Consider the following 20,603-nt stretch of genomic DNA (forward strand, 5'->3'; position numbering starts at 1 on the left):
GAGGTCACTCCGAGGAATGGGCCTGGGGCCTCCTGCATGACTGTCTGCAGTCCAGCCCTTGCAGCTCTGACTTGAATATAGTAGTTGTAATTTTGAAGTGATCGGCGATGAAAAGTGAACAGCGATTTAATTTAACCACATCATTTGCATTTAATCGAAGGTTTTATATGTATATGTACATGTATATATATTATGTGTACATTAACTATAAAAAGCATTTCTAGACTCAGTCCTAGACAAAAAACATTGAACTTTTAGAAACAATTTCTCCAGGTCAGATTGCACGGTTCTGAAGTATATTCTCAGGGTAGTAAATTGGTGTATCTTCTTTGCTAAGGTTTTAACACCTAATACAATAACAGAGCTCCATCAATATGTGGGTAATAGCAGATATAAAGTATCTGCTGCTGGTCCATCTCTCATAAAACTGCCTTTAGCCTTAATTCAAATCCATTGATTCCTGTTCCAGTTAAAACTGAAGAACTTAATATGTCTTTTAATCCTTTTATTGTAAGCTAGGATAAAATTAATTTTACCCTGGAACTGCACAAAGCCAATTAACATGATCTTTAGAGTTATTTAGTAAAGTGCTTCAAACTGTTAAATTTATCTTGACCTCTTGGTTGCACTCTCTGACTGCTTTTTAAATGAAGTAATCAATATCTCACAGCCCTTTAAATAGCTTAAACTTCTCAAATATTTTACCTGTGTTCTAGTTAAGCTGTAAGTAAAGTGTTTACTCCTGTCCGCGTAAATCTAGAGTCAATTATGCTAAATCTGAAGACAATTATGTTCTTTTGAGGAGCACCTTATGAATTAAACGGTTATTTTAGTAAAATCAAAAGCTCATATTTTGTGTAAAGTAGCCCATAATGAGGTAACAGATTGTTTCCCCACACAACAGATAGACTGATTGCAGCTTCAGATGGAGAACATTGATGTGCCTGCCCATTGCATGGAGCCTGTGTTTTCCATACAGGGCTAGTTGAAAGTATTAATTTTCTTCCTGTGATAGGGTGATCAACTGTCCTGTCGAGAAAATGGATCTCCATGTCACCCTTGAGCATGATTAAATGAAGGCATGTCTCTGTGAAGAAATACCAAAATTTCGCGAGACAAATGAAACTGTAACGGGGTCTCTACTTTTAGCGAATGATTTGATATTTCATGCCCCACCAATCTCCCACTTGGCGTCGGTTTGTTTATGGGAGAGCCTGGCCGCTAATTGCATCCTTGCCGCGATTACTCTGGAGGAGAGCGAGGCAAAAATCCGCCGTTGCACGGTTTCCCAAAGCTGGAAGTCAGCCGGGGCTGAGCGGGGGTCGGTGGGCGGTGGGGCCGGGGCGGGGGGGGGGGCGGTCATTAACGAGCCGGGCCCTTTCAAAGCAGCCCTTCCAGGCGCTCCGTCCGCTCCTCGTTAACAAAGAGCCTTCATCCTCCCAGACCTGGGCGCGGGGAAACGGGACGCGCTTTGGAAGCTCAGCAGCCCTGGGGCTCGGGTGGAGGGGCTGGGGGGGGGGGGCGCGGGGGAAGGACCCCCCTGTTCTTTGCAGCCTGTGCGCAGGCCAGACTCTCCACATTCTCCGTACCGAGCGACGGCCTAGGCAGCGAGTTAGCATTTGTTTTTTCCTTTCCCCTCTTAGCAGAGGGCACCTGTTAGGGTTCTGCCGGCTGGAGGATGACGCTTTGCGCGGGGCTGGCTCTGCACGCCCGGGGCCCGGCTCCTTCCCTTCCCTCCCCTTCCCTCCCCTTCCCTCCCGAGGCGCAGGAGGGAGACGAGGAGGGAGGTAATTAAACAAAAGGGAGCCCGGGGAGGGGGGGGGATGCTGGGGGGCCGCGGGGCCCGGCGGCGGCCGCTCCAGATGCCCCCGCTGCTGGATTTCCTACTGGAAGTCGCCCATGTGTGCCCGCGGGCCCCCTCCCCCCGGCCGGCCGGGGTCAGCGCCTCGCCTATTGATCAGTATCCCCGCGGCCCCCCGCGCCGGCAGCTGCCTCATTGGCTCCTTTCAGGGCCTGCTCCAGTACATTAGAATAGAAATCCATAACCAGGGCTGTGCTCATCCAAGCAGGGGAAGAAACTAAATTAAATGGTATAAAACAATCTTGGATCAGGAGTTGGTGCCAATTCATCTTGATCTAAGATGTCACACCGGGCCGGCCGGCCGAGCACCTGGGCCAGAGGCAGCCCTAGTGAAAATAGATGGAGCCGCGATCATTCATTTGTCAGCCGCCGCGCCGGGCCGCGGTTAGCAATTCCCCGCTGCAGAGGTCAGCTGACAGAACAATCAGTGCAACTGCGGGAGAGAGCCTGCCTTTGAACTATTGTGAGGGAGCATGCTCGGGCAGACCTGGGGGAGGGGAGCCGGCCGGGCCCCTGCCCCCCGCGCCCCCGGCCGCCGCGGTCCGGCCCCCCACCCCCACCCCACCCCACCCCCGCGCGCGCCCGTCCCCCCGCGCGGCCGCTCCCGGCCCTCCTCCTCCTCCTCCCCCTCCCCCGCTCCGTTCTCGCGCATAAATAAAGTTGGTGTTTAAATGCGCCTATTGAGATCTAGATGATCAAACTGTTAAATATCACTTTGTCTAGAATTAAGGTCCATTTTCATCCCTCCGAACACAGAGGCAGTGGTTATCGATTTTGTTTCTTCTTGGTATGATTAAGCTTTTAGGGTTTTTTCCCTTTTAGTTACTCTGACTGTCACAGATGCGTGTCATACTCGGAATGGGTAATAGTAGGTACACGCGAGTGCCGCGACGAGCGTGTCCTCTCCAGCGGAAGCCGCCGGGTGGGGAGGGGGCCCACGGGGAATCCGTGGAGAGAAAAACACTCCGGTGTCAACTAGATGGTATCTCTTAATGTTTTGCTCAAATGTTCTAGATACGGCGATTGAGGCTTTTTGTAAGAGATATTAATTCAGGAAATAGAACTTTTGACCACGGATAATGCAATTTTATTTTTTGTTTTTAACACTGAAGGCCTTGTAAAACAGCATGGATGCAATTTGAAATAAACTAAAGAATTAAACAGATTAGGAAAATGAGTCATAATCAAAAATTCATAAGAAAGGATTAGAATTTTTAACGGAATGATATAGGACCAGAGCAATAGTACAGCAGGAAAAGGCGCCCACACTGCCCGCGCATGTCAGAGTTCAATCCCTGTCAAGTCATGTGGTCCCCAGAGCCTGGCCTGGAGTGATTCCTGCATGCAGAGCCAGGAGTAGACCCTAAGCTCTGCTGGATGTGCCCTCAAATATAGACACGTATATTCATATGTCTATATGAATATATATATATATATCCCACAAAATAGAGTATTTTGTTTATCTCTAGAAGTGTTTCTCAAGAACACACTTTAGATTTTGTCTTTCTGCACTTTGCTTATAAAATAGTGGCAAATTTCTGGAACTTTTTTGTTTTGTTTTTGAGCCATGCCTGGTAATGCCCAGGGGTTTACTCCTGGCTCTGCACTCAGGAATTTCTCCTGGTGATGCTCAGAGGACCAAATGGGAAACTGAGGCTGAACCCGGGTCTGTTCTCTACCACTGTACTCCCCACTGAACTATCTCTCCACCCCCACCCCACTCCCAGATATTTTTGTTTTTTAATTTATTTTCTAGAAAGGCTATACTGCCTTTTTGCAAAGGTTTGCGTATTTGTTTCACTTGTGTCTTAGTTAATTCGGATTTTGATATGAACCCAAAGCATGACATAAAAAAAATCTTTCTGCAGTAGTTCCTTAACTGTCTTGAATGGACCTACAGCGATCCACTTTTTTGTATCTCCTGTTTGACAGTTAGACCAAGTAGCCCTGTAATCTCTACTTTGAGCCAGAGGCTTCCAGTCAGTCACTTTCTTTGCAGCACCCACCATACATGCTGAGCATGATTTTCTAAAACCGGAAGTCTAATGACGTCACTCAGTAGCTTGGACTCTAACTTGACTCTCTCCCCATTGCTCGTGGGTGTACAGACCGAGCACACCCAGCGCCACGCACATATCACTCATTCCCTCACCCTTCTCTTCTCCCACATTGAGTCTCCGAAGGTCTGAACAAACTCCGTCCACACTGACACTTAACTCTTTGCGACCTGGTTATTGCCCCCCAAAGTCCTTTTTTTCATTCTGTTTGACTCCACTCCTGTTCATCCCACAATTCATCTTTTTCCTGCCACAATCAGTATCTTTGTAACTGTGAGGGAATCTAAAGTCACCACCTTATGCAGATTCGTTGACCGATTTCCAATTTACTGGTCCAAACCTCTCCAGCTTGTGATGTGAGATCTTTCTCCCTGTTCGGTAACTCTCCCTTTGTCCCTCTCCTCTTCTCTCCCCTGGCCTTCCCTCCAGAGTCCAATGCATGAAAGAGACAAAATAAAGCATCCTAAAGTATTTCCAGGGCCCTGCTGCTAATTTCTTGCTTGTCATACTGAACTTTGAAGCCCCTTTGTCATATCGATTTAGTTAATCTGTAGAGCAAAGTACTGAAAGACGCAAGAAAAGCCCTCTACATTAAAATGGGAAGGAGCAAATAGTGGACCTTCTATTAAGATAGCTTGGGGAGTTCACTTTTAAATCCCTCTGTACTAAATGTATTGCTATGACGCATAAAATATACAAATAGAAACCAAAGGCTCAAGAAAGCTAGATCTCTCTGTGGACGAGTAATGGAAGAGAGAAGCCGTGATCTGGACTGAAACCGTCAGCTGCTTTCCAGAAACCGGTGATTGGGCCCTCTGAGCAAAAGAGGACTTAAAATATATCGTGAATAAAACTTAAAGCCAAGAGCTAAGCTCCATCTCTTCACTTTCTGAAGGACGCCGAAAGGATGCAAGTACGTTGCTGCCCAGTTAAAACTGAGATGGTGTGGTTTAGGAAGAGGCGAGTGAGCTTAGCTCCCTCCGTGGCGGTGTCCACCATGATAACAAGGAAGGAAGGATGTGAGTTCAGTCTAAGGATGAAACAGAGCAGAGACGAAATGTAAAGAGAGTGGGGAGAGGGGAGAAATAATAAGAAATGAGCAGAAATCGGTGAAATATAAAACAGTAAAACCAACCAGTCGAAGTCTAATAATATGCATGTATCTAGCAGAACTGGTTGAGAAAGGCAAGAAATGAGCCTGAGCAAGAGTACAGTGGGTGGGGTGCTTGCCTTGTGTGCATGCGTGTGTGAGTGTGAGTGTGTGTGTGTGCGCGCATGTGCACACACTTGTGTATTTTGAACCCAGTGTCTCACACATGCACGATGGGCATCGTACCACTGAAATACATCCCTATACTCTCCCCATTTCTTTTCCTTAGATAAACTGGTTTGTCTGGGTACAATACCCAGCAGTACTCCGGTCCCTGCACCTTGGGTCATCCTGGAGGGGCTCATAGGAGCAGTGCAGTTCCGGGGCTTGATGCCCTGTTGCCGGTATGCAAGGCATACATACCTTAGCTGCTGCACTATTTATTTGCCCCCAGAATAAACACTTAAAAAGAAGACAACACTCAAGGAGCCTCAGAACAACTCCTGATTGTCCTTTATTTATTTATTTATTTATTTATTTATTTATTTATTTATTTATTTGCTTTTTGGGTCACACCCAGCGATGCTCAGGGGTTACTCCTGGCTTTGCACTCAGGAATTACTCCTGGCAGTGCTTGGGGGACCATATGGGATGCCAGGGATCGAACCTGGGTCGGCCACGTGCAAGGCAAACGCCCTACCCGCTGTGCTATCGCTCCGGCCCCTGATTGTCCTTTAGACCACACTGAACATCCTCCTTTCTTAATAGTTTCTACTGAACCATCTCCTTGCCCCTTAGTCCCAAGTTTCTGTATATATGTAGATTTCTTTTTATTTCCTTTGGGTATCTACGTGGGGTGGGAATTCTTTGCCAATGGTAACTCTTTGTTTAGCTTTTTGAGGAACTGTCATTACCGTTTTCCAGCGTAGCTGAACCTTATGAGAGTTCCATCCGCAACGCACCAGAGGGTCTCAGTTTCTGTGTATCCTCCACAACATGTTGTAGTCTGGCCTCTACCTTAGCCATTCTAGCACATGGGAAACGTTACCTCACCGTTATTTTGATTCACACTTTCCAAAATACACAGTGGTTGACTTTTGTTGGACACCCATATGTTTTTGAAGAAGTTCAAATTGTTTGCCCATTTAAAAAGTTGGGTTTTCTTATCACTGGGTTACAGGAGAATATTCTCGATGCAGTTTCGTATTCGATACATGATTTGATGGTGTCTTCTCTCAGTATATGTATTGTCTTTTTACTTTCTTGATTCTGTTATTTGAAGTACCAAAGGTTTTAATAGTGAAATTAAAAATACTTTAAAATTTCTTGTGCTATAGGTAAATGATCTGAAAAATCATTGCCTGTCTCAAGACCAGGCAAACATCCCAGCCATCTTTCTTTCTCCAAATTCCTTAGTTTTAAGTTCTCCTATACAGTGTGTCTTGAGTTGAATTTTTTATATGGTGTAAGGCAGAGCTCAGATTCATTCCTTTGCACTGCTGGTTTCCTCAGAACTATGTGTTGAAAGACTGCTCTTTCCTGAACAAGCAATTTTGAATATTTTTATAGCTAATCACAGTTGATGTGTTGGCATTCTTTGAGTTTAATTTATTTTAATAATGCAAGAGTACTGCTATTTATTCAGCCATTGATTAAGCTGACTGAATTGAGCATGAACTCCTCGTTACTTTTTTTTATTCTATTCTGAGTATTAACTTTATTTTATTATTTTATTATTATTTTCCCCCTTTTTTTGATTCACTGTGAGATACAGCTACAAAGCTTTCATGTTTGAGCTTCGGTCATATAATCATCAAACACCCATCCCTTCATCAGCGCATACTTTCCATCACCAAAATCCCCGGTATTCCCACTCCCCTCCCCCCCACCTTCCAACCCTTTCTCTGCTTGTGTTGAAATTTCCCCCATACTCTTTCTCTACTTTGTTACATTTGATGTTTCAACACCAGTCTCACCACCACTCAAACCTGCTGAAAAGGCAATGCTAGACGATTTATTTTGTATTGCTTTTTATGGATAGACTATGATGTCCAGGAAATTCTGTGTCATTCTCTTCCAGGAGCTTTATAGTCTCTGGGTCTTGGCCATTGATGAAATTTCATCATCCCGTCTTGGGTGAGGCTCGTCTGAGTGTGAGGAGAGTGGCCTTGTGCATGGCGGTGGTTGGGTTCTGGAGGTTTTCGGCTGCTGGGGTTCCGCTTGGGGCAGGGAAGAAAACTCAACCTGCCCCCCTCTGAGGTGCCCCAGTGAAGACAGCCTGGCGTGGGGTCAAGGCATTCTGCAGTGCTATCTTCTTCAAGCTTTAGTTTATAGTCTCTGGGTCTTGGCCATTGATGAGATTACACGGCACCAGGGGCGGTTTGTGGGTGTGACTGCCAAGCTACTGAAAAACTGGGGACCTGGGGGGAGGAGGCCCAGTCTCGATCCAAGCAGGCTTGGAGATCTCAGTCACGGGTCCCACATATCTGGGTTTTCCTGCCAGTCCACTCTCTGGTGAGGTTCATCTCGATTTGGGTGAGGCTCATGCCCTCTAGGGTGAGGCTCGTCCGAGCATGTGGAAAGGGTCTTGGGCATGGTGGTAGTTGGGTTCTGGAGGTTTTCTGAGTTTAATATTTTTAATTTTTGACGTTACTGATGCCCACTGGAGCAAACCGATGAGCAACGGAATGATAGTAATACAGTGATACAGTGATTATTTCATTGTTTTCATTGTGTTCATGTGGTTGCAAGAGTGTCAGCATTTATGGTTTTCGTGTACAGCACTAACAGTTTTTCACCAGCACCAGAGTGCCCACGACCCCTCCCAGTGTCCTTGTGCTGCTTTTAGTCCACCTCTCATCATCCCCTTCTACTCCTCAGCTGCCTGGTAATCTGAGTTTCGTAAACTAAGGCCAGGGTTTGTCATTATCTGACACTGTCTACTCCCTTGGTTTTTTTCCTCTCTGTACCACAGATGAGTGAGATTGTCCAGTGTTGATTCTTCTGCCTCTGACTTATTTCTCTTAATATAATTTTCTCTTCGTCCATCCATTCACATTGTAGCCAGCTGCAAGATTTCATCTTTCTTGACTCCCAATATTCCATTGAGTGTATAGACCAGAGCTTCATTATTCACCTGCCGTTGGACATTTGGGTTTTTCCCTATCCTTGCTATTGTACTTAGCACTGCAGTGAACATAGGTGTGTGTGTGTGTGTGTGTGTGTGTGTGTGTGTGTGTGTGTGTTAGACAATAAGAAGTGGAATTTCTGGATCCCAGGGAAGTTCTGTCCTTTCTTTGTAGAAGAATCCCCACACTCTCTTTGCAGACTGGCTGAGTCAGGGGAATCCAGATCAAACAACTGTGAGATATGGTCTCACACCAGTGAGAACAGCCCGTATCAACAGCACACGAAATACCCAGTGTCGGGAATGTCGTGAAAAGGACCCATCAAGTACTATTAGTGGGAATGGATTGGCTTTTTTTTTTTTCATTTATACTTTTTCTTGGAAGGGGGCTCCCCAAAAGTGCTATGGGACCTGGGGGTCATTCCCAGAGTACTTGGTCCGGCTGTGTGGGGCTGGTCATTCGGTGCTCAGCCCGTTGATGTGGTGCTGTGTGGGCCGGGCAGGGCTGAGGCCGGCAGGGCTACACTTGCTGATGTTTGGGGGACGCTCGGTGCCAGGGATCAAACTCAAGGCTTCGCGCCCATCAACTGGCTCTCCAGTCCGTTGAGCTGCAGCTGCCCCCCCGACTTATGTTCCTGTTCTGTTTCTCAGGTTGCTTGTCAAGTGTGCCGCAGATGAAAAAGATCTCCACATCTTACGAGGAAAGAAGGAAGCAAGCTACGGCTATCGTTTTACTCGGAGTAATCGGAGCCGAATTTGGCGCTGAGATCGAACCTCCCAAACTGTTGACAAGGCCGCGAAGCTCCAGTCAGATTCCAGAGGGCTTTGGTTTGACGAGCGGCGGGTCCAACTACTCGCTGGCCAGACATACGTGTAAGTCAGCAGTGCCGGCCGCTGGGCCCCTGCCTCTCGCTGTACAGAGTTGTCCACAAACTCGATTCTTTAAATTTTTATTTATTTATTTATTTAATTGACTCACAGTGCCATAACAGTTACAAAGGTTTCGCAATACAAAGGTTCCAGTCATACAATGTTCCAACACCCACCCCTCCACTGGTGTCCCCGTATCCCTCCTGTCACACCCACCCCCAGCCTCGCAGGCACTTTTCTTCTTTCCCTCTCTCTCTACCTCTCTCTCCCCTCTCCCCCCGTCTCTCTTCCTCTCTCCCTCTCTTCCTCTCTTTCTCTCTCTTCCTCTGCCCCCATCTCTCTTCCTCTCTCCCTCTCTTCCTCTCTTCCTCTCTCCCTCTCTTCTTCTCTATCTCTCTTTCTCTCTCTCCCTCTCTCTCCTTCTCTCTCCCTCTCTCCCTCACTCCTTTTCTCCCCCCTCTCCTTTTGGGCATTATAGTTTGCAGGACAGATCCTGAGAGGCCATCATGTTTGGTCCTTTACCCACTTCCAGCACACGTCTCCCACCCATAGCGATCCCTTTCAATCATCATCATCACAACGGTCCCTTCTCTATCCCAGCGGCCTCTTTCCCAGCCCTTGAGACAGACTTTCAACCCTGTCCACAAACTTTAAATTATCAAACATGTCCCCAGTCTTAGCTCAGCTGGAAAACGTGAGTGAAGTGAGCAGTGTCCTTTGCTTGGCGCCTTACCCCATGGTTAGAGTTACCAGAACTTATTTCTACGTGCTTAAGCATGATCCTCTAATGCTTTTCCTAAAACTGTATTTCTGAGCTTTCTGTTTGCACATCTTGGTCAGGGTCTCTTGAGTGGTGCCCAGGGGCCAACCAGGGGACATTCGCTGTGGGGGCCTGAGACCTCAGTGCTGCATGGGCCCTTAGGTGCTGGGGACACTTGGATCGATCGCGCCAGGGGTGCTCAGGGATCCCGCCTAGCAGTGCTCCTGGGAACCCTGGGGGCTCCACCGGGCAATGCCCAGGAACCTTGTGGTGCCAGAGGTTACCCCAGGAACCAATCAACCAACCACACGCAAGGCATGTCTCAAACCCCTCTACTCTCTGTCACCCCTTTCGTTAAAATGTTAGCCAAACTTTGTGACAGCTAAACTCAAGATATAACTTCTTTCTTTTGGGGGTTGGGAGAAGGTGGGAAGCGTTGGTTTTGAGGGAGCACAACCAGTTGTGCCCGGGAGCTACTCCCGGCTCCATGCTTGTGGGGTTGCCCCCATCAGTCCTTGGGGACTGTGCACTGGGCACACCCTTTGGTCCCCAGTGCTCAAGGACTGAACTAGGGCCGGTCACGTGCAAGACAAACACATGAACCCCTAGACATCTTTTTTTTTTAACGTGTCATTTTTTCCCCATTTTTCCCAAGACATCTTTCTAACTAAAAGCTAACTAATTTCTGCAAAGCTGTGTGGCTTGAAAAGGCAGTGACAGGCTTAGAACACATTTTGTTTTTCACATCAAATTATACCTTATGGATCGTATTATTGATATGTGCTACATTATATGTCATATACTTTTAAAAGCATGAAGAATTATAAGTACCCTGAAGTTAATTTATAAAGAATTTAAAAATATATTCCAACAGCAGTTGTAAATGACAAAGGAATTTTAGAGTTCAAAGGGCTTGAGTCTTTGTTCATTGCCCTTTGAATGAAAATCAGAAATGCTAAATTCCCTCATATTTTTTATTAATAGATAACCCTTTTCTTTTCTTTTCTTTTCTTTATTGGCTACCATTTCTCCGAGCTTTTTTTTTAAAAAAGTTTTTTGGGTGGTGGGGTTGGGGACACACCCAGCAGTGCTCAGACATTATACTCCTGGCTCTGTCTCAGGGACCCCTCCTGGTGGGAACGGGGAATATTATGGAGTGCCAGGGATCAACCCCAGGTCAGTGCAGGCAAAGTGAGAGCTCTACGCCCCAGATAAAACTTTTTAATAGTACATAGTAAATTTAAGCACTTGCAAATGAAAATATTTTGAACATCAGCTTTTTTTTTTTTGCTTTTTTCTTTTTTGCTTTTTTGGTCACACCTGGCGATGCACAGGGGTTACTCCTGGCTCTGCACTTAGGAATTACTCCTGACGGTGCTCAGGGGACCATATGGGATGCTGGGAATCGAACCCGGGTCGGCCTCTTGCAAGGCAAACGCCCTACCCGCTGTGCTATCGCTCCAGCCCTGAACATCAGCATTTTAAGAATGAAACTGTCGGGGGCCGAAGAGATAGTACGAGAACCAGATGCTTGCCTTGCATGTGGCCGACCCTGGTTCAACCCCTGGCACCACATATGGTCTCCTAATTACCACCAGGAGTTATCCCCGAGCATCACTGAGTATGGCCCTAACTCCTTCCTCTCAGTATGAAAATCAAACTGTTACTCTTTTTAAATGTATCCAGTAGTATATCAACAATAACCATTCGGTATCCATTTAAAAAAATGTGATAAGCCTTTTCTTCAAAAGTCAAAAGAGGGGCTGGATCGATAGCACAGCGGGTAGGGCGTTTGCCTTGCACGCGGCCGACCTGGGTTCGATTCCCAGCATCCCATATGGTTACCCGAGCACCGCCAGGGGTAGTTCCTGAGTGCAAAACCAGGAGCAACTCCTGAGCATCGCTGGGTGTGACCCAAAAAGAAAAAAAAAATGTCAAAAGAAATCTATCCTCCACTGGCGCTCCTGATGAAAGCGGTTTCAGGGAAGCTTTGCGGACACTCTTCCTTTGCATGCTTAGCATCCAGCAATCAATTCCTTTCCACTCCCTGTTAGAAAGCCGTGCAGACTTTGGAAACTGTTCCTTAAAAAGTGTTAAAAATGCTTCCATTGAAAGGGGCTACTTATAGACTTGATTCTATACATGTTTCATATCATTTCTCAACAGTATTTTTTTGTGTTTTGCGCTTTCCTACAAGAGAAGGGGACAGCAATGTTGTCTCTGCGGGAGCTCGGCGGAGTGTCTGGAATGTGATGTGGTGGCATCATCAGTTGATGGATCAGTGACTCAAGATTTCTCTGTTGCTAGACAGAGTCCTTTGGATCACATTATCGTATTTAACTCAAGGGCTCTGTCCTCAGCCCTTTTCTAAGTGCAGTTCATCTGTCTATGAAGTTCTGATGCCCATGAATTTGCCCTGTTTTCTCTCCTCTGCAGAGATGTCACCTGCAGATCGTTATTCCCATAGGCAGAAAACGAGGAAACAGGTTAGGAGGAGAGAACGTGCTATAAAGCTACGGTGGAGGAGAAATGAGGGTTTTTGAAGAAGGCTCAGGAATGGCTGGATGAGTGAAGGGCCTCAGTTCTCTGTTTCCTTCAAAGGCAGAGACCTGAGCTCCCTGTCTGTCTGTCTGTCTGTCTGTCCAGGCCTGTTTCTGGCCTGCATTATCGGGCTGAGCTGGGCTCTGGAGAGGTACTTTGCATGGGGCCCCTTGGCCTTCCCTCGCAAGGTCGATAAACTGCACCAAACATTTTTCTGTGTAAGAACCTTAGAGCCGAACTTGTTCTGTGAGCATGTTGAATGAAGCACTAGGTGTGCGAAGGGCCAAAGGTAGCACTGCTCTGCAAACTGTGTTTATGACTTCACTGAAGCGGCTAGAATCTGGCATGCAGGAAGTGGCTTATGAAAATGAGTGCTGGAGTTTCAAAAAGATAGTACGGAAGATAAGGAACTTTCCTTGCACACAGCTGAACTGGCTCAGTCCCCAGCACCATGTATGATCCCCTGAGCACAGTAGGAGTGATCCCTGAATGCAGAGCCAGGAGGAAGCCCAAACACCATCAGGTATATACCCCCCGGGTCCCTCCCCCCTAAAAAAAGTGCTGTAGGACCTAGAGAACCAATTAAAAACTTCCTTCATATTTTCTCTGTTTTCAGCAGAGCCTGGCAAGCTACCCGTGGCGTATTCGATATGCCAAAAACAGTAACAACAAGTCTCACGATGGAGACGTTACTGGTGCCCACTCGAGCAAATTGATGAGCAACAGGATGACAGTGACAGTGATTTTCTCTGTTTTATACTATCTTTGCTCTATTTTAATTCAGTACTTATGAAATACTTTCAGGGTAGTCATGGGATTTAGTAACAGCCACCCTTTTACCCCAGTTTTTCCTCAAATGTCTCAGATTCCCTGGTTATAGATTTATCTACCTTGGGGATTTTCAAACTGTGTCTGACTTGAATTGGGATGTCTTGATTGCCTTTGTTTATCCGTTTAAACCTTGTTATCTTGATTGTAAACTGTCAGATGTCTAAATGTTCCTGTGTCTGACTTGAGCTCATTTCAATCAGTTATGTGTAATATTAACCTATATATATAACCAGTTATGTATGATATTAATGTAAAGCTGCTAGAAGTTGTTATAGATACTGCATGTTATTTGTTTATTTGGCATTTAGAGTGCATTGTTACCATTAAATATTTAGTCTTTATGGCATCCTATTGAATGAGATAATAATTATTATCCTCATTTTGAGATAAGGCCATTAAGATACAATATTTGATGAGCTTTAATTGCCAGTGTTTTAGAGGTATAGCTAGTGAGCTCCCACCTCCCTCATAAAGCCATTCTGGGAAATCTTGAAACATCGTCAAACTCCAGTAATCCACGTTGATCGGGAGAGAGGACAGATACCAACACTTTTTTTTTTCCCTTTTTGGGTCACACTCGGCGATGCTCAGGGATTACTCCTGGCTCTGCACTCAAGAATTACCCCTGGTGGTGCTCAGGGGACCATATGGGATTCTGGGAATCGAACCCAGGTCAGCCATGTGCAAGGCAAACGCCTACCCACTGTGCTATCACTCCAGCCCCTGATGCCAACACTTAATTCTGAAGTTATGCAGAGTTTAGAATACATTTTGTCCTTTTATGCCAATATATGAATCTTTTCCATTTTGTTTTTGGGGCCACATTCAGCATTGCTTGGGGGCTGCTCCCCGCTCTGTGCTCAGGAGTTACTCCTACTGGTACCCAGTTAGTCTGTGATGTGATGCCCGGGATTGAGCTCAAGTCTCCTGCGTGCCAAGCTTGTCCCTGCCCAATGACTCATCTGTCCAGCCCTACTCCATACTCTACCCCATATGCACCTTTGGCGGGAGTCCTGCTTTATGTAACTATCTAGATCCTATGTTGGAGATAAAACTGCGCCCTGGGCTACTCCACCCTATGCCTTAATGAACGAAATATCCCCCCTAGTCCTTTTCCTTACCAAATAGAAGGGAGGGACCACCGTGGCCTTCGGTCCCCTTGGCTCTGGTTAATCTGTCACTGAAGCGAGGCTGGACATTGTCCTCGGCATCACAGCTCCATTTCTGTCCCTCAGACATGCTCTTTTGTTTCACACTAGCTCAGCTACTGCAGAGAGCCTTTCCTCTGCTTTGGTGGGGGGATGGTGACAGGGACTCACACCTGACAGTACTCAGGGGCTGCTCAGACTCTGTGGCCGGGGGGGGGGGGTTTGCCCCCAGAGGTGTTGATGGAACATAGGGTGGTGGGGATGGAACCTCAGGCTCCCATGTGCAGAAGATGCGCCAAGCCCTTTAAACTGTCTCTCCTGCCCAGTCGAGCTCCCTCTTGGTGTTTATTCTGCGCCCCCAAACGAGCGTTTGCAGAAGCTTCACAGTGTTCCTGATGAAGTTGCCGTCCCCATCTTTGTGTCCTTTTGCTTTGGTCTCTTTTGCTTGGTTTTTAATTGTGAAATTATGCCGGCACATCGGTAGTAAATCCTGCTCTGATCTCTCATTAGCGTTTTGACGTTGGCCAAGGGCCATAAGTCATCTCCCTAGGCGTTCGACGTCGAGGCAGATTTGTGTGCAGGAGTCTGCTCAGGATCAATACCTTTAGGGAGAGCGAGGAGCAGAGGGAGGAGCGAATGGCATTTCAGCATCTCAGAGAGCTGCAGCCCAGCGCCGAGGTCTCTGGCGCCGGGAGGTCCTGCAGGCCTGTCCCCGCACACGGCCAGGAGCCCAGCCTGCATGGCACCATGTCGGCTCATGGTTGGACCAGATGCGTGTCACCAGGCTCCCTTGATCTTAGGCAGAGCCTGTCAAGGGACTCAGCAGAGACTTCCTTGCCAGGGACAACAAGAGCTGCAGGAGCATGTGGGAATGAGGACTGAGTTTGGAGGGAGAGGGATGGGCAGCGTCCCTGGGCTCCTACTCAGGATGCTACTAACTCACGTATGATCCACTCCCCCCTTCGAGAAGTGGCGAGAGGGAGTGTTTCGTTAATGTGCCTTTTGTTCCAGCTGCACGTGTTTCCCGTTTCCTGCAAGATAGGGATCTTCCCCAGGACGTCCAGCCGGCTAGAGAGCAGCGAGCCTGCCTGCACTTTGCAGAGCACTGTCTGGTCAGAACAGGAACAGTTTTGACACGTGCGCTCACATGATCATCCCATTCCATCAAACGGGACTGTCACTGTTGCCGTTTACCAGAGGAGGAAGCTGCGGCTTGACCCCGTGCTCACTAAAGATTTGTAAAATTGGATTAAGCTCTGCTTGCCCACAGTAACTTGAGGAGCATTGGGTAACGTTTTAGGATCATACAGCTAACAAGGGTCTAAGCTGGACCTGAACTCCCACCTTCCTACGAGAAATTGGTGCATCTTCGCCAACTCATACTCCTCGTGGTTCTAAACAAGGAAGATGCAGAAATGATGCGGCCAAAAGAGAGGATGGGTGGGTGGGTGGGTGGGTAGATGGGGAATCTGCAGGTGCCGGGTCACCTGGAGATGGGAACATCCCTAATGAACGGTGCAGGGTGCCATGTTGGTTTGAGGTGCTTGCGTCTTCGTCTCCAGCTTGTGCGATGGCGTGCTTGTGTCTGCGACGGGGCGTGTTCCCACGAGAGACAGTGCAGCCTTCGGTGCTGTAGATGGTACAGGCTGACGGGCATTTGCAATTCTCTTCTCTTCCGGGTCAGGGCACCACAGAGTCCCTCCATCATCATAGGGAAACTGTGCCAACAGCCGGAGACAGGAACTCCAAGAGTTTGTTGGAATAAATTGCTCATCTGTTACTTTGATTTTCTTAACTTATGTTTAGTTTGGGGGCCACACCTGGCGATGCTCAAGGGCTTACTGCTAGCTATTCATGCAGGGATCACTCCTGGCAGTTTTGGGGACTATTTGGGATGCTGGGGAATGAAACTATGTCAGCCACATGCAAGACAAGCTCCCTATTCCCTGTACTATTGGCCCAGCCTGGTTCCTCTCTCTCTCTCTCTTTTTTTTTTTTTTTTTTTTAGCTTTTTGGGTCACACCGGCGATGTGCAGGGGTTACTCCTGGCTCAAACACTCAGGAATAACTCCTGACGGTGCTCAGGGGACCATATGGGATGCTGGGAATCGAACCTGGGTCGGCTGTCTGCAAGGCAAATGCCCTACCCGCTGTACTATTGCTCCAGCCCCTCCTCTGAGTTTTAAACAACACTGGAGTTCTTTCTCTTCTGATTTGTTCAGTCATAAAGCCACCAAGTGGCGGCTTTACATAGATGTTCTCTAAGGATTATTTCAGCTCTCACCTGTATTTAGAGATATTTATGCTGCGTGGTGCTGTCTCTTCTTACTTCCTGTAGTCTTCCACTGTAACAAAGAGACGGAGATTGCTCTTTGCTTGCTTTGCCTCGCGTCCTTCACTGGCCTTCCTGACAGAGTCACTCTGCTGTTTCTCCTCAGCCTCTCATTCCACTGCCCCCCCCCCCCGCCCCACTGTTTCATCTCTTGGCACTAACCTTTCCCATTCCCTGCTCTTTCCCATTTTCAAAGGCAAACAGACACTCCTCAGTCCTGTTTGCCTTTTTTTTTTTAATTGAAGCACCATGAGATCCAGTTACAAAGCTTTCATGATTGGGTTTCAGTCATACAATGATCCAACACCCATCCCTCCACCAGTGCACATTTCCCACCACCAATGCCGCCAATATCCCTCCCGCCGCCACCACCCCACCTCACCCACTGCCTCTATGCAGGCACTTTCCTTTATACTCTCTCTCTGATTGGGGGCATTATGATCTACAATACAGATGCCAAGAGGCCATCGTGTTTGGCCCTTTGTCTGCTTTCAGCACATATCTCCCTCCCAAGCGACCCCTCCAACCATCACTGACTTAATGGTCCCTTCTCTTTCCCAACTGCCTGCTCTCCCAGCTCATGAGGCAGGCTTCCAGCTGTGGGGCAAACCTCCTAGCCCTTGTCTCTACTGTTATTGGGTGTTCGTCTCATTTATGTTATTTTATATTCCACTAATGAGTATTTTTCTTTCAAAATCATCCATAGTCCTTATATCTTCTAAGTTTTGAAGAGCAACTTGACTCCGTTTCCATAGATATTTTCACTTATCGAGTAGGACACTCAACAGAATATGCAATTCTTTTTAGTTAATTAATTATTGTGTCTTTACTTAAACACTTGAGTTTACAAAGTTATTCATAATACAGTTGTTTCAGGCATTCAATGTTCGAACCAATCTCCAACCAGTTTGACCTTCCCTTCACCATTGTCCCCAGTTCCCCACTCCACACCTCCAGCCCTCCCCCCTCCCCCCTACCTCCTACTCCCCCACACACACCAAGCCAGCCTCCTAGCAGGAACAAAATAATTGATTTTATATTGCTTGTTACAACAAAATGTCCATTGGGATCAGTGGGAAAAAAAACTTAAGTAACATAACATTTGTGAAACTTATAATATCTGAGGGCCATTAAAGTCATTGTCTGAGGGTTTACTGAACTGTTTATTGCTAGTCGAGCCTTCTGTGTTATTGTTTATGGTACTCAGTGGGCTTCTGTGCCACTTTCCCGTCTGATTTGGTGAGCGCCCACTGGGCCGTCCGTGTTGTGAAACTTGTGGGTGCTACATGGCCACCTTCATGGCTGCGTAGTCCAGGAGCCCCAGGCTCTGCGGAATTGGGATGGTTTTGGGCCCTCCTGTCTCCTGAGGGCACCTCAGGCTTTTCACCCCAAGCCCGGTGTACCCTTGCATTTTGCCTTCTCTCCCGAGATTAGGCATGAAGCCATGACACAGGGCCATTGTTTACATTGCGTGGAGTTTTCTCTGACCTTACTAGGTCAGACCTGCCCTAAAACAGAAGGGAAAGCCAACAGCAGAAAATCTCTACGCAAAATGTTTGGAGCCTCCTGTCATGAGCCAGAAGTTGTAGCCAGGCTGCACCCCTTGACAATGCCACAAAGCACCATTTTGTAATTATTGTTAATAGTTGGGGGCCACACCCAGTGGTGCTCAGGAATTACTTCTGGCTCTGCACTCAGGGATCATTTCTGGCGGGACTCTGGGACCATAAGGGGTGCCAGAGGTTGAACACTGGTTTGCTGTGTGCAAGGAAAGTGGTCTAGGATCATACTGCCACTAAATTATTTTAACTCACAGATTGTAGTTTCGCTGTACTTTGAAGTGGAAGAGACCATGGGAACATTTATATTACTCTCAGATAATTACCAAGTTTGGAGGTATCCATATCTGTGTGTTTCATTATTCTGGATTGCTTGTGTTTCAATCTTGATAGCAACATTCAGTGGTTGTGTGGCCTAACATACCTTGTGGCTCAGTTGCTTTAACTCAAAAGTAGGAATAATGATAATGATCACCTTCAAGTTAATATGAAGATGTGAGGATTAATTGCATTCGTATCTGTAAAGCACTTGGGAAGGTGCCCGATATATTTATGAGTTGAGAATAAGTTGTTGTTATTGTTACTAGAGATATTTATGGAACAATAGTGAAAGGAAATAGTTTTTTCTAAGGAAATATCTTTTAAACATGGTTATGTGTGTGCATGTGTGTATATATATGTATGTGTGTATATGTATAGATCAACTTCAAAAACTCAGTGATGTAGATATCAATACCAATATTTTAGATATGAATGTAAAAGTATCATCTTATACATGATACTTATAAGAATTAAGTTACCACCTTAAAATTATTTCTCTTGCAAGGGAATTGAATCCAGATAGAGGTTTTCTCTAAAGCCCATTAAATTCTTTCCTGCAACCCACACTAATTCTTACTGTGAGAAAGTCCATTAGTTCCTAGTAGATTTCTGTTAAAGTATTTTTCTTCAGCCAAATCCTAATGCACATATTTAAATAAAACACTAGGTGTTTTTGTAATTATTTGTTTGTTATTGGATTAATTTGTATATGTTCACTGCCTTATTTCTTCTCATTTTAACTTTGCATTCTATTGATGTGAAGCCAGATCAAATGGAAATTTTCACTATTCTTGTTTTCACTTGTAAATAATTTATGTTGTATAACAGCTTTATCATTTTTAACTGAGATCTGGCACTTGCATTATGGACCCTAACTGTTTGGTGATGTAATTCCATCCTTATTCTCTAAAAATAACCTGAATTTGCAGTCATGTTTTGTTAATTCACCGCACTTTGGGTTTTCAGGTTCCTCTTCCATAAAACAAGCAAATTGGACAAGGTTACTTCTAAGGCACTTCATCTAAAATTACAGGGTGCTCTGAAATTATTAATGTGATGTGTTACTGTTATTATTTCAGGCCTCCAGCTTGTGCTCAAGAGGCCTAGAGAACGCCCCCGGCGGCAGGTAGCTAACTGGGCTGCACGGGTCTATGTTAGGGCTGAGGACATGGCACTGCTCAGGCCCTGCAGTGCTGGAGACCACCAGGGCCATGCCCGCTGCTGCCTGCAGGCCTCCAGGGCTGTCCAGGAGCCAGAGACCATGTCGTTCTCAGGGGTCAGTGTGGTTCCGTGCCCCTGGTGCCTGCGCTGTCTCCCTGGTCCATGGTTCAGTATGACTCTGCTTGTTGAGTGCTTCCTGTTTATTGCTGTCACTTACACTTGTCTTCTTACTCTGATAGCGTTGAGCCAATTGTCTGTTTTTCTGTTACCAAACAAACAGACCCCTGGAGCCGGAGAGATAGCAGAGTGGCAGAGATCGCACTTGTCTTGCTTGTGGCTGACCCAGGTTTGATCCCCGACAACCCCGATTGTCTCCTGAGCCCATCATTAGTGATCCCCAAGCACAGAGCCAGGAGTAAACCCTGAGCACTGACGGGTGTGGCCCCAAACCCATAAAAATAAATAAATAAAATCGGTTCCACTAACACCTGCCTCTCTGGCAGATGTTTGAAGCTGAGAATCTTTCCAGTCTTTTTCTGCCTTTCCTCCTATAGGGACCTCACATCAGCTTACCAGACTACGGCAGTTCCTGCATAGCATCTTCACACGTCCAGCCCTGTGAACTTCCAGTTGTGCTGTTATCATTGCACCGTAGACTACAAATCAGCCAGCCAAAACTGGCTCCAAGCCCCTTTTTTGCCAAGAAAGTTCTATTGGAAAATGGCCACACCTACTGGTTTATAAACTGCCTGTAGCTGTTTCTCACTATGACAAGAGTCAGGTAGTTAAAATTATAAAGATTGTACAGCCTACAAAACCAAAAGTATATGCTCTGACTGTTTATAGGGAAAATGCTGATCAAGCTAACCATGATTTGAAAAAAAAAAAATTTTGACAGTCTTTTCTTTTTCTAAAAAATTTTTATTTATTCATTTTATTGAATCA

At 46.4% G+C, this 20,603-nt stretch overlaps 1 protein-coding gene across 1 annotated transcript in view; it reads left to right on the forward strand.

Annotated features, from left to right (window-relative positions):
- WDR7 (WD repeat domain 7) overlaps positions 1–20,603 on the forward strand; it is a 344,916-nt gene that overhangs the window by 182,692 nt on the left and 141,621 nt on the right. The window contains exon 21 of the mRNA XM_055125361.1: positions 8,787–9,008. Within this exon, the coding sequence (XP_054981336.1) occupies positions 8,787–9,008 (222 nt within the window). The remainder of the gene's footprint in view (positions 1–8,786; positions 9,009–20,603) is intronic.

This window comes from Sorex araneus, chromosome 2 (genome assembly GCF_027595985.1).
Source record: "Sorex araneus isolate mSorAra2 chromosome 2, mSorAra2.pri, whole genome shotgun sequence".
In the NCBI taxonomy this organism is placed as follows: Eukaryota; Metazoa; Chordata; class Mammalia; order Eulipotyphla; family Soricidae; genus Sorex; species Sorex araneus.